At 43.0% G+C, this 14,823-nt stretch overlaps 1 protein-coding gene across 3 annotated transcripts in view; it reads left to right on the forward strand.

The window, feature by feature from the left end:
• The window catches only part of MAP2K4 (mitogen-activated protein kinase kinase 4), a 180,180-nt gene that overhangs the window by 96,016 nt on the left and 69,341 nt on the right, over positions 1 to 14,823 (forward strand). For all 3 annotated transcript variants that reach the window (XM_055141645.1, XM_055141646.1, XM_055141647.1), the window contains one exon: positions 11,489 to 11,608. In XM_055141645.1, the coding sequence (XP_054997620.1) occupies positions 11,489 to 11,608 (120 nt within the window). The remainder of the gene's footprint in view (positions 1 to 11,488; positions 11,609 to 14,823) is intronic.

Here is a 14,823-nt window from a genome sequence, read left to right on the forward strand (position 1 = left end):
TATATTTTGTATCCTAGCATGTGGTCTTCCTTGGAGAGTGTTCCATGTGCATTGTAAAATAATGTGTACTTGGCTTTTTGAGGCACCCTTCTTTTTCATTTCTTCCTTCAAAGCATGTATTTTATTTACTGAGCTTTAGTTGATTTTTTGAGATGTGAGGGTGTTTTGTTGAAATCTCCTTTTACTATTTTTCTGTTAACAGTTATTTTAAGTATTTTGCTGGTCATTCACTAGGTGTATATATATTTAGAAGTGTGAGTTCTTTGTATTACTCTGGTTGATGTAAGGAGGAGAAGGTGAGAACCTTGACTACCCACATTGAATCTCTTCATTCGTCGACTCTTAAGGACACCTTTGAGTACTAAGTAGTGAAAATTGGGTATAGTTGCTCTCGATTAACTTCAGTCAACAGTTTTACGTTTCCGAGCATTGTGAATATCTGTTGACAGGATTGTGACATAGGACTGTAACCAGCTCTGGTTATTTGTAGGACCGTAGCACTGTCGTCCCGTTGTTCATCGATTTGCTTGAGCGGGCACTGGTAACATCTCCATTGTGAGACTTGTTACTGTTTTTGGCATATCAGATATGCCATGGATAGCTTGCCGGACTCTGCCATGCGGGCGGGATAACTTTTGGTAGCTTGTCAGGCTCTCCGAGAGTGACAGAGGAATCAACCCGGGTCGGCCACGTGCAAGGCAGATAGATGCCCTACCCGCTGTGCTATTGCTCCAGATTTGTAGAAATCACTCCAGATTTCTATTTGTAGAAAAATTTATTTTATTATACCTAACTCTAAATGAAGGTTGTATGAACCAATATTTTATATTCCTCCTCGACATTTCCTATGATTCTATATTGTCTTATGAAAGTGGTTATGAAAGATTTCTACTTTTATCTTAATGTGTCATGGGTACTGAAGGGATGATCTATCAATTATGACTCTTAGGCCCTTAAAGTTTTTAGTACTAAGATTAGCATTTTGCTTTTTTCATGTGGATGATGTAATTTTGTAAAGAAGGTAGTAGCTTTCTTATTGAAACTTATCAAACTCACCCTGTTAATTTTATCTTCAGGGCATTTTTTTCTATGGTGTAATAAAACATTTCTGGAACTGATCCTCCAAGTTCCTGGTGATGTATAATAGAAAGTATGTGCAAGAAATTAATTGGACTGCAGCATTTTCAGTGAGAATAATATGAGATACTATGTATGATATGAGAATATTCTCATGTATCATATCATACGTGAGAATAATATGAGATAATATGTATGATACTACTATTGATTAATTTGATTGGGATATAATTGAGAGTTATTAAATTGAGTGTAAGGTTTTGGTTGAGTTCTTAAATAAGAATTAATATTCTTCATTCTGTAATTAAAGCATTTACCTTCCTAACTTAAAGCAATTGATTTAACAGACATAGTATGCCTCTCTTTGATATAATAAACAGCTTCCCATGATCAGCATAACATTTTAAAGAAATTAGTTTGGCTGTTTCCATCTGGTTTGACCATATTGGTGAGGGCATTATGACGTATGCACATTCGTCTGTGGTCCAGTCAGCAGACTCTTTAGCAGCTGAGGATAAACTGTTGCAGCTGGGATGAATTTTGTTGGCAACTGTGGGATATAGAACTTTTGTTTTGTAAGTTAGGAAAATACAAATGGCTGATATTTCCTGCAGCCCAGAGGAAGGAGGTGGACTTTGATGCTTCTGAGATTTTTCTAGCCTTGATTTAGAACTGAAGTCTGGGGCAGGAGGTAGGGCATTTGACTAGCATGTGGTTGATCTAGGTTTGATCCTCTGCACTCCATATTGTTTCCTAAGCATGTCTAGACATGATCCCTTAGTGCAGAACCAGCCCTAATAACTGCACTACTGGGTGTGCCCTCCCCGCCGCCCCCCTCCCCCGCCAAACTCTAAAAATGAAATTCCGGGAAAGCAGTGTATTTGTTTATAAGGATCGAAGGGACCTTTGGTAATCTGATATTTCTGATTTCTTTCCATTGCCTGACTGATTTAGTTTATTCTGAGACAAGTTGATTCACACATTTGCCACTCCTCAACCCCCCATATATGTATATATATATACATATATATATATATTACAACATATATATATATTTACAACACAGAGGGCTTGGCAAGCTACCAAGAGTATCCCGCCCACACAGCAGAGCCTGGCAAGCTACCCATGACGTATTGGATATGCCAAAAACAGTAAGAAGTCTCACAATGGAGACGTTACTGTTGTCTGCGTGAGCAAATCGATGAACCAATGAGCAACGGGATGACAGTGATACAGTGATATACATATATATGTAGAGAGAGAGATGTATACATAGATATGTATGTATATATGTATATATGTACATGTATATATGTGTGTATATTTATATACGTATATAGTATTTTGTTATTGAGATGGTTGGGTCACATCTGTTGGTTCTTGGGGGTGACTGCTGGCTCTGTGTTGGGGTGAATGTACATGGGGGGGTCAAACAAGATTAATTTCATACATGTTGGGCGCCCTAATTCCTGTACTGTCTGTCCTTTTTGTATTTTGCTCATATATACTAGCCTTAGGTGGGATCTTAGCAAGGAATGTTAAGATGGACCCTTAATAAGTAAATGTCCGTTTGTAGCATAGCAGTTTTTAGTTTCAACACAGGAACTAGACACGTTAAAAAAAATTTACAGCCATATCAGTAGGATAAGCCTTGTTCTTTTTAATCTTTAGATCTTAAATTTAACCACTTAAGAACCTATTACGATCCCTATTTTTTGTGGAAAGGACTTCAATGAGAGATTTACTGTAATATATTTGTTTATAATTAAAAAAATATAAGTATCACATGTAGATGATATTTGCCATATTCTGATGTGAAATGTAGAAGGACCTGTGTCTTGTTCTATGAGTAGGTCTCCTTAGCATATCACTTTGGCAACATTTAGTAATCACTTAAAATACGGACTACAAATTGATTGCCAATAGATGATGGCAGATCAGTGAGTATGGGAATGAGCCCACTAAACTCAGATACGAGTTTTAGCTCGCTGCAAGTGATATAAAATTCCACATAGCTCTGTTAAAGACATTATCAGGAGTATTGCTCTTGGGTGTAAATCATAATTTGCTTATTAATTCAAAGTACTAATAACTTGCACCATTTTATCCCATATCAAATTGGTTACCAAGTTTGGACCAACCTTCAAAGCCATGTACTGATTTCCTCTGTAGTTATTTAATCCTTACGTTGCTACAGTTCATTGGATCCAAACCTTAATTTTCTGATTGGGAAACTCCCTGCTCTTTTTCTTTTGAGTATTCTTACCTGATTTGTAGCTTATTTTTAAGCAGTTAAAGATGAACCTGTGGGCACGAATACTACATACCACTGATATATACTGGAGTAGCACACTACGTGGATGGGATGTAAAGTAGAAGGCACTCAGTCTCGATTAAAGAGGTACTAACACACAAGGCTTAACATGTAACAACATGTTGTAAATCTCTTATGTGAGGGTTCAAATGCTGCAGGATGAGTTACAACAATCTTCTCACTTTCTCTTAAATAAATATTTTTGATTATTTTTAGCTAATTATTCATAACAAGCAATACAAAATAAATTATTTAGGGCCTGCTCTTGGGGCAGGCTTGGCTGGTGGTTGGGAAAATTGGAAATAATAGTGGGTAGGGTATAGTGATGGTGGGATTGGTGTTGGAATATTGAGTGTAATAAGTTATTATGAACAACTTTATAAAAATAAAATAAAATTAAAAAGAAGAAAGGGCCTGCCATGTAGCAGTGTATAACTACTTTTCCTTGGGGGCTTGCACTGTCCTAAATTGTTTTGTTATCTTTATTTGTGCTATATTGGAAAATTTAACTGTTAAAATATTTCAAATGATTGCATGTGAATGACTTCTAGAATGACTTCTAGAATGACTATTCAGTGTCAGGTTGGGCGTTTACTTGGAAGCCCTTCAGCGGATCAGTAAGGAGGAGCAGGTCTGCCTTCCCAGCCCAGTCCTCCTGGGGTGCTCTGGCTCCCACCGTCCTGCTCAGACGAGTGACCGTACGTGCATCTCGGAGCCCCTTCATGGACTAGGCTGCTGCCTACTACAGTCAGTAAATCCAGTTTTATCTGGATTACCCGAGGGGGTACCCTTGAAATCAAGCTTATTAGAGTAAATTTATTCAGTTACTTCTGTAGAACTGCACTCTGATTTGTATAAAAGACAAGTTACAGAAATAGTTTACTCTCCACCTTCACTTTAAATTTGCAGAATGGCTTACTAAATCTGGCGTATTCTTTTGCATGAACACTGCAAGATTGTAGATCTCTCCATTTGAGGTACCCTGTTATTTCCTGAGAGGTCCTGGGGATTGGCTAAGGACAGGGCTGATGTCTTACATTAATGACGGCATTAGCGATAACACAGTGGGTAGCACAGCACACCTCTGTTCCTTTCGAAGAACCCAGCAAGCTACCAAGAGCCTGGCTAGCTCCCCATGGCGTATTCTATATGCCAAAAATAGTAACAAGAAGTCTCACAATGAAGATGTTACTGGTGCCTGCTCGAGCAAATCGATGAACAACAGAATGGCAGTGCTACAGTGCTACTGTGCTACAGTGCTTAGTATTTTGAACTGTCATGTTAGGGTTACTCAGGCTTGGCCAGTGTGAAGGGTTAGGGTTACTCAAGCTCGGCCAGATGAGCTGTAGGTGGGCTCGGGCCTTTCACCTCCTGCAGATGTGTCCATCTGTCTCCATGGTGGGGAGAGATCCTGGTATCCAGGAATTTTCTTGACCCTGAGAGCAGGACCCAGGCGGTGGTTAGTCAGTGCAGGTCTGGGAGTGCCTTTGCAGCTCTGAGGGTCCTCAGTTTCTGTAGCAGAGGTGATTTCCATTCTCCCCTGAGCTGGCCTGCCTCTAGGGTCTCCCTGAGGTTCATAGGGCACTTGTAACATACCTGTTATTATTGGTTTACTTCTGTCCAACGTAATGCCATCAAGCATCAGAAGAGAGAAAAGCAAATATTTCACTTGGTGCAATATATCCATTTGCTGTGCGTCCTAGTCAGAAGAAGCATCATTAAAACTTTTAGAGGTAGAACACAGTTTCACAATATTATGTTTACTTCATTTAGTCTCCTGTTGATCACCTTGATTTCCGGGAACTTTCATGTGTCCAGTTATGTAAGAGGACTATCATGAGTCTGAACTATCTGTCCTTTTGCAGAGGCCTCACCAAAGATGTATTAGAGCAGTTTTGCAGATATAATTTGAAGATCACCTTAAAATTTTTTTTTTTTTTTGCTTTTTGGGTCACACCTGGCGATGCACAGGGGTTACTCCTGGCTCTGCACTCAGGAATTACTCCTGGCGGTGCTCAGGGGACCATATGGGATGCTGGGAATCGAACCCGGGTCGGCCGCGTGCAAGGCAAACGCCCTACCCGCTGTGCTATCTCTCCAGCCCACACCTTAAAATATTTTGATTTCACCAGGCAGTTTTCTTGCCTTAAAACACAGTTACAGACCTTGCACAAACTCCTATACATTCCTCTGCCCTGTAGCCTTTCTTCACCTCTTGTGAGAAACTGCTGCGCTTCAACCAGGGTCCCGTTCACGCTCCCGGTGATGGTATCTACGTCCATTATCTTTCATACTTCGATTCTACATCTATACTCCTCATAGTCACATCTCAGATACTTGACTTATCTTACTGTATTTAGTAGAGAGAGAGAGAGAGAGAGAGAGAGAGAGAGAGAGATCGATCAGGAGAGAATGCAGGCTTCTCCAAAGGCTGAGCGCCTGGCATCCGCATCAGGAGGGGAGATGCACTTGACACATATGCTCGGCAGCCACGCGTGAGCACAAGCAGTACGTGGGCTCCAGCAGCATGGGGTACAGTTGGGAGTAGTCCATGGTCTTCAGATACGTCACTCCAGTGCCATCCGCACCACCTGGGGCACTTCTGGCAGGAAGGCGTCATCTTCCCTCCAGTAGTGCCCCAGGGACCCCTACCCTCTGCTCTCCTCTCCCTCCCACATTATCATGCTTCTGTGGACAAACTCTTCAGTTCTGATAATTGTGACCATTTGCCATTCCTTTACTATGTATTTTATTTTGTATTGCGCTTAGATCTGTATTTTTTTAAATTGTGGAGGTGGTGAAACAAACGTAGGTGAATGGAGCTAATCTGTAATTCCACAGAATTGTCAATTAATTATAAATAGATTTTTTTCTAAACCTGTCATTTTTATAGATATAAATATTATAAAATTATTATGAATAATTCTGCACAAGTACATTTTACAACTTACATGAAACAGATAAATCCTGCAAATAGAAAATTTAGTAAGATTAAAAAGGATAAATTTAGGAGGGAAGCTGAGTAGGCAGAAGTATAAAAGTCTTTTATCCTAATAAAGGGAATATTGACTTCATATTAGAAAATATTTTAAAAATATTTTAATTTTTGTTGTTTTGGATCATACCCAGTGGTCCAGTGGTGCTCAGGATTTATTCCTGGTTCTTTTCTCAGGGATTACTCTTGGAAGGGCACAGGGTAGATGCTGGGTTTAAAACCATGTGCAATGCAAGTGTCCAGAACCCACTGTGCTTCCCTTCCTGCCCTAGGTTAGAAGATACTGTTTACAGTACTGTAGGATAACATTGGGTGTATTTCTCCCTTGCCCCAGGGAGGTTAGGTTTGTTGGGTTACACCCATCACAGTGCTCCCTAGGCACTACTTCCCTTATCTGTTAATCAGCTATATCCCCAAATCAGACCCTGGGACTTGTAAGGTCAGATTCTTCTAAGGACTCTGGATTTTATATTTGTAAGTGAAGTATGCTTTTCTCTTTCCCTTATGTCCTTTGCATGGTTTACTTTCGAGCAATGTCTTTTTTGTATAGATACAGGATGACAGTTAATGCTATGCTTTTGTAACTTGGGAGTTAATTGACTCTGAATAATATTTACTTCTGGGTATCTGTCATATTTACTTGACTTAAGCCTCAGTTGCATTTAGCCCCTAGCACCCCAAAAGCAGGCTCCTGACAAAGGGACTGGATGGACCCAGGGCAAGGGGTAAGCTCCCCTGGTATTGAAACGGTACAGGACAAGTGCCATAAAATGTATAAGTTAAGAACATGGTCATGGACAAATTCTGTCATGACCCAGAGAAGTGACTGGACAAGGACCCTGCAGCGATTAGGAAGGACTAATCTGGCCTGAGGATTGTAGTCGGGGATCTATAGTGAGATGTCCCCAGGAAAGTCACCCTGTGTCCATACAAGATGACTAGAAAGATTATTAAGAAGTAAGTTTAAGATGATTGTTTGTGGACTAAGGAAAGGAGAAGGGGGATGAAATTCTTCCCTTGAGAATCTCCTAGTAGGAGATCTTTGTCTTAGAAGAGCTTCCACGGGAAGGAAGGGCTTTACATACATTGATGGTGCATCTGACCTATGTGTAGTTGCTACCCCCAGCCTGGGTGGTTGGGCTTTTGACTAAGGCTGCAAGTCCGGGCTCGGGGAGAGTAGCGTGGGGACAGGAGGAGATGGGAATGAGGCCAGTGTGAGGCTGGAATGGGTACTCGGTGAGATTGGACTAAGCGCGTGGGAAGAATGGAATAAACAGCAGCTGGTCACCAACCAGCATGGTGGCCCTGTTCTATCCCTTGTGTGTCTGTTGGTGGCGGCAGCAGGCTGGGCTGGGGAAACAGCTCGTGGCCACCGAATGCATGTAGTGCAAGAGCTCCACGATGTATTTTTTAACACAATACTGCTACTGTGTCTGCATAAAGAACGGGTACGCACGATGCTCTTTGAATAACAGGGATACAAATCATAGTACCTGATAGGAAAAAAGATAAAGAGAAAAGGGCCTGTCCTAGAGACCAGATGGTGGGAATCAGGATAGTGATGAGGGATTGGTGAGGTGGAAGGTAAGGATCCAGCTTTGGCTTCTTACACATAGTTATCCAATTTTTTCCAGCACCATTTGGTAAAGAGTCTACCTTTATGCCATTTTATGTTCTTAGCTGCTTTGTTGAAAATTAACTGCCCGTATATATGGGGTTTTGTCATTGGGTATTCGATTCTGACCCATTGACCAGATGGTCTGTCTGTATGCCACTACCATACAGTTTTGATCATGATAGCTTTGTAATACAGTTCCAAATTAGATAATGAAATACCTCCCTAATTCTTATTATTCAGTATGGTTCTGGCTATTTGCAGTCTTTCCTGCATCCGTAAAAACTTTATTATTGATTTTTCTAGATCCTGGAAAAATGTCATCTGAATTTAGATGGGAATTGCATTGAATCTATATAGTAACTTAGGTAGGATAGTCATTTTAGTCATATTGATTCTTCCAGTCCATGAGCATGGAATACTTTTCCACTTCCTGAGGTCTTCCTCTACCATTTTCTTAAGTGATTAAAAGTTATCACCGTATAGATCATCCACGTCACTTGTTATACTGACTCCTAGATACTTGGTGTTTTTGGGTACTATTTTAAATGGGATAGACTCCTTGATTGCTTTCTCCTCTGCATTATTCTTTGCATATAAGAAAGCGGCTGATTTGTGTTTGCTAACTTTGCACCTGGCCACTTGCTGTATTCCTTTATTTATTCTGAGAGCTTTTTTTGTGTTTTTTTTTAAATTTTATTTTATTGGATCACTGTGACAAAAGTTATAAAGCTTTCAGGTTTAAGTCTCAGTCATTAAGTCTGAGAGTCTCAGTCTTTAAGTCTCAGTCATAAAGAACACTAAAGTGTTCTTTAGTCCTTTTGAGTTTGTTGTTTTTATTAAGTGCTTGGATAGCACAGCGGTTGGGCGTTCGCCTTTCACGTGGCCGACCCGAGTTTGATTCCTCCGCCCCTCTCGGAGAGCCCGGCAAGCTACCGAGAGTATGGAGCCCTCGCGGCAGAGCCTGGCAAGCTCCCTGTGCATATTGGATATGCCAAAAACAGAAACAATAAGTCTCTCAATGAGAAACGTTACTGGTGCCCGCTCAAATTGATGAGCAACGGGATGACAGTGACAGTGACATTAAGTGCTCACATGTGATGTTATAATTAAATGAATATAGTTAAGGGTTCGCTAACTTGAATAGTTCCAAGCAATTCAGATGCATTACTGCACCTGCTCTGCTCACTGCGCCACACTTGGACCTGATATTCAGAGAGCAAGAGGGTGTGTTTAGTGATCCTCAGATCTTCAGAAGTATCATGAGCAGAATCAATTTCTTGCTAGACCAATAGGTTATTTGGAAGTTCCATGTTTTATTTTGTATGAGCAATGGAATTAGAGAATATTCTTTAGCTTTCCCAGCCACACTGACGACTTCATGAAGTTTTTTTTTTTTTTTTTTTTTGCTTTTTGGGTCACACCTGGCGATGCACAGGGGTTACTCCTGGCTCTGCACTCAGGAATCACCCCTGGCCGTGCTCAGGGGACCATATGGGATGCTGGGATTCGAACCCGGGTCGGCCGCGTGCAAGGCAAACGCCCTACCCGCTGTGCTATCGCTCCAGCCCCCTTCATGAAGTTTTTTTTAATTACCCCTAAATTAGTTATTTATCAGCTCTACTTTTAGAGATAAAGTCATGGGTTTTTGGGGCACTCATGTCAGTGCCCCGGAATCACTCCTGGTTCATCCTGCTGCTCAGTACTGTACGGAGCGGAGTGGGGGCTTGCAGGAACCCGGGCCTCCTGCTTCTGATTGTGTGTTCAACCCCTTTAAACTCTCTCTCTGGCCTTAGTTATGGTTTTATAGAGGAATAAATGGAATAAAATTGTCCACAGACATTCTCAATGTCATGTTTTGAAAAACTGTAAAATACATGTCTTGACTCTTTCAACAAGTAATGGTTTTGAGTGAACATAAAACGTTTTATTTTTACTTTTTGGCTCACACCAGTATTGCTCATTGGTTAGTCTGGGCTTTGCACTCCGGAGTCACTCCTGGCAGTAGTCAGGATGGGGTACCAGGGACCGAACCTGGATCGGCCCTGTGCAAGGCAAACGCCCTGCTCAGGCCTGAACATAAACTTTTAAGGTCACTTAAAAGCAGGCTTTTTAATTCCCAAGTTATGAAAATATCAGAAGAAAATTTTCAAAGTATCAATTTAATTTTTTTTAAATTTTGGATTCTTATTTCTCCTTGTTCATACAGTGATAGTGTAAAAATCTTATATCTATGTATATAAATGTATATGCAGCTGTACAGCTGTCAAAAAAAGAGTTAAATTTGTGTTTAGAATATATAGAATTCTTCATTTAGTGTGGAAAATTAAATTGAGAAAACCTGCTTCTGTTCCTTGTACAGCTGCTTATTTTGTGTCATGTCAGATTGAACATATCTATTTTATTTTCTGTGCCTTTGGCTTCTTCTCTGTTAAATGGGCTCAAGAATTTAACTTATTGCCTTCACCCCTTTCAAGAACATTGAGGACATATAACTTGAAGTCATTGGAAGCAAAATAATAAAATGTCAATTTTTATACCAACTTGCCTCATCAGTATGTGCCATATTTTGGTGCATTGTAAAAAAACGTCTAGTGTGATGTTGTGATCTTTTGTTTGAGAAGCAGAATTGTTTGCATGTCTGTGTTAAGTTATGACTTTGTTAAAGCTTTTACTCTGAACGTCTTTTCTCCCTCTCTCTCTCTAGTGCAGTGATAGCTACCCCATGGCTATCTCCATATTCTGTTCTTGAAGCACTGCTAGTTCTGTGTGGCATTGCTCAGAGTTGGGCAGGCCTGGCTGTAGGCTGACGAGGAAGATGTCTCAAGTCTGTGCTGTACTTACAAGCTCCTCATCAGCTTGGGAATGGACGGATAGTCCTGTTGTTTCTCATTTTCATTTTTTCTCCCGCTGCTTATGCTGCTCTGCATTAGGATTTGTAGGCTGTGATGTCAGGAGGACTTCTTGCTCTTACTAGCCAGCGTGGTGAATGGAGATAGAATTCCAGCCCACTCCCCTGCCCCCCAACTCTAGTTCCTGGTTATATCTGTTCTGACTGTTTTTCATATCTAAGGATAAGGAGTCTATATATAAAGATGTCAGGGAGATGTCTATTCTTGCCTTGAATGCCCAGGATTCTGGGTATTTTTCTGAAGTGGTGATTATGTAGGATGTATTGATGATCACATGAACACTGTGTAAAGTATAACTCCTTATGATTTTTATGCTTGATATGTTTGCATGTGGATTTAATTTTCATGAATTCGCTGTCTACTTTGCAATGTCATTGGTTAGTACTTGTGGAGCCCTGTGTCTCAAAGAATTCTTAAACTATTTTGCTAAATTTTTCTTGTAGTATAAAGGAGATAATAATTTCTATGTCTGTTAAGTATTTATGACGTTTGCATAATAATTTTCAGTCTTGTGGTAAAGGTTTTTCTGTTATTTTATTTTTTTAATTCCATGACATTTTCTTATTCTTTTACAGAGAATTCGGTCAACAGTGGATGAAAAAGAACAAAAGCAACTTCTTATGGACTTGGATGTAGTAATGCGGAGTAGTGATTGCCCATATATTGTTCAGTTTTATGGTGCACTCTTCAGAGAGGTAGGAATAACATGTTTGGGTTTTATCCAACATAGATATTTAATTGGAATAAGAGGAAGGCAGGATTATATTGTGATATAGAGTTAAATACTGAACATTAGTAGTAAATTCTCTTTTGTTGCTATTTTGTTTTTGAGCTACACCAGGCAGTGATCAGGGTTTACTCCTGGCTCTGTGCTCAGGGATCATTCTTGGCAGACTTGGAACCATGTTCCCGGTGCCAGGGAATTGAATCCTGGTCAGCTGTGTGCTGGCCAGTGCCCTGCCCACTGTACTGTCACTTTGGCCCTAAAATTGTTTTCTTAATATTTCAGTACAGAACTAGATAATTAGAGCATTAGTTTCTATCACTTACTGTTCTTTTGATGAAGGTGTGAATCTGTTTCTTTTCCTTTTGGGGAATTAGATCAGGGCCTCCTGTGGAGAGTGTGCCCCTCCTTAGATCAGCACTCTCTGCTTATTTTTTTAACATTTTAAAAAATACTGAAGTCTGTCATTAAAAGTGTGTTCATACTTATGACTGTCATTCAGATATGAATCCCATATACCCATTATCCACTTGCGAATACTCTCTTTACTTTAAGAAACTAATAATTCAAATGACTTCGAAAACTCAACTCTTCGCTCGAGGGTCAGGTTCCGCTTTGCTCTGGAGCACCCCCCGCCGGGCCGTTTTGCCTTTTGCCTTGTTCAGACTTTGCTCTCTCTGTTACAGCCGCGTGTACATGTCCCTACCCAACTCTTCAGTAAATTCACAAGAGAAGAAAATTTAAAGAAATAAAGAGAATTCATTTTATTTATTTATTTATTTTATTTTATTTTTTTTTAATTTTTATTATATCACCATGTGGAAAGTTACAAAGTTTTCAGGTTTATGTCTCAGTTATACAATATTCAAACACCATCCCTTCACCAGTGCACATATTCCACCACCAAAATCCCCAGTATACCCCCCGCCACAGCCCCCCTAACTGTATAACTGATGAATTTCACTTCATTTTCTCTCTACCTTGCTTACATTCCATATTTCAAAACAAAACTCACTATTGTTGTTGGAGTTTCCCCCCAAGGAAGACAGCCCTACTAAGGAAGCATTTGATAATTGGTTTGTCATTAAAAGATTGTATGTTTTCAGTTTTTAGAAAAGGTCGCGCGGCCGCGTCAGCGGCCGCGCGGCTCGGATGTGTTCCAGTCCCGCAACCCGGAGCCGTGTTAGTTGCTTCTCAGTGTCGCCAGGGTTCCATCCGGAGAAGGTGTACCAGCTGTACCTCCTCCGTCTGGATCCCTGGTGTTGTTGGCCCGGATTCGGGTCCGGAGCATTTCTCCGGCCGCGTTGCTCACCAGACTGCCTGGCCTCTTCTCTGTTGAAGGTGGGAAGATGGCGCCGAGGGTGGGTCGAGGGCGGGACTTCTGGCGGCCGGGACCATTTGGAGTTTGGGCAGGCGCTGCCCCACTCCAGTGTCCCCCCGCGGCTCGGATGTGTTCCAGTCCCGCAACCCGGAGCCGTGTTAGTTGCTTCTCAGTGTCGCCAGGGTTCCATCCGGAGAAGGTGTACCAGCTGTACCTCCTCCGTCTGGATCCCTGGTGTTGTTGGCCCGGATTCGGGTCCGGAGCATTTCTCCGGCCGCGTTGCTCACCAGACTGCCTGGCCTCTTCTCTGTTGAAGGTGGGAAGATGGCGCCGAGGGTGGGTCGAGGGCGGGACTTCTGGCGGCCGGGACCATTTGGAGTTTGGGCAGGCGCTGCCCCACTCCAGTGCCCCCCCGCGGCTCGGATGTGTTCCAGTCCCGCAACCCGGAGCCGTGTTAGTTGCTTCTCAGTGTCGCCAGGGTTCCATCCGGAGAAGGTGTACCAGCTGTACCTCCTCCGTCTGGATCCCTGGTGTTGTTGGCCCGGATTCGGGTCCGGAGCATTTCTCCGGCCGCGTTGCTCACCAGACTGCCTGGCCTCTTCTCTGTTGAAGGTGGGAAGATGGCGCCGAGGGTGGGTCGAGGGCGGGACTTCTGGCGGCCGGGACCATTTGGAGTTTGGGCAGGCGCTGCCCCACTCCAGTGTCCCCCCGCGGCTCGGATGTGTTCCAGTCCCGCAACCCGGAGCCGTGTTAGTTGCTTCTCAGTGTCGCCAGGGTTCCATCCGGAGAAGGTGTACCAGCTGTACCTCCTCCGTCTGGATCCCTGGTGTTGTTGGCCCGGATTCGGGTCCGGAGCATTTCTCCGGCTGCGTTGCTCACCAGACTGCCTGGCCTCTTCTCTGTTGAAGGTGGGAAGATGGCGCCGAGGGTGGGTCGAGGGCGGGACTTCTGGCGGCCGGGACCATTTGGAGTTTGGGCAGGCGCTGCCCCACTCCAGTGCCCCCCCGCGGCTCGGATGTGTTCCAGTCCCGCAACCCGGAGCCGTGTTAGTTGCTTCTCAGTGTCGCCAGGGTTCCATCCGGAGAAGGTGTACCAGCTGTACCTCCTCCGTCTGGATCCCTGGTGTTGTTGGCCCGGATTCGGGTCCGGAGCATTTCTCCGGCCGCGTTGCTCACCAGACTGCCTGGCCTCTTCTCTGTTGAAGGTGGGAAGATGGCGCCGAGGGTGGGTCGAGGGCGGGACTTCTGGCGGCCGGGACCATTTGGAGTTTGGGCAGGCGCTGCCCCACTCCAGTGCCCCCCCGCGGCTCGGATGTGTTCCAGTCCCGCAACCCGGAGCCGTGTTAGTTGCTTCTCAGTGTCGCCAGGGTTCCATCCGGAGAAGGTGTACCAGCTGTACCTCCTCCGTCTGGATCCCTGGTGTTGTTGGCCCGGATTCGGGTCCGGAGCATTTCTCCGGCCGCGTTGCTCACCAGACTGCCTGGCCTCTTCTCTGTTGAAGGTGGGAAGATGGAGAATTCATTTTATTCTTTCATTAACCTCCCCTCCCCCCTTTTTTAAAAAATTGAATCACACTGAGATAGAGGGTTGCAAAGCTCCCCGTGGTCAGGTTTCAGTCGTACGCTGTTCCACCCATCCGCCAGTGCACATTTCCCAGCACCAGTGACCCCGCTTCCCTCCCACCACCCCACCCCAGCCTGGCATCTTAAGGCATTAAGATGTGTATGTAGAAGCTTGAACTCTAATTTCTTGGTCTTGTGTGTGTGTTTTTTTTTTTTTTTTTATTGAATCACCATGAAAAAAGTTACAAAGATTTCAGGTTTAAGTCTGTCATACAAAGATCAAACCCCCAGTCCTTCACCAGTG

Source organism: Sorex araneus, chromosome 6 (assembly GCF_027595985.1).
Source record: "Sorex araneus isolate mSorAra2 chromosome 6, mSorAra2.pri, whole genome shotgun sequence".
Lineage (NCBI taxonomy): Eukaryota > Metazoa > Chordata > Mammalia > Eulipotyphla > Soricidae > Sorex > Sorex araneus.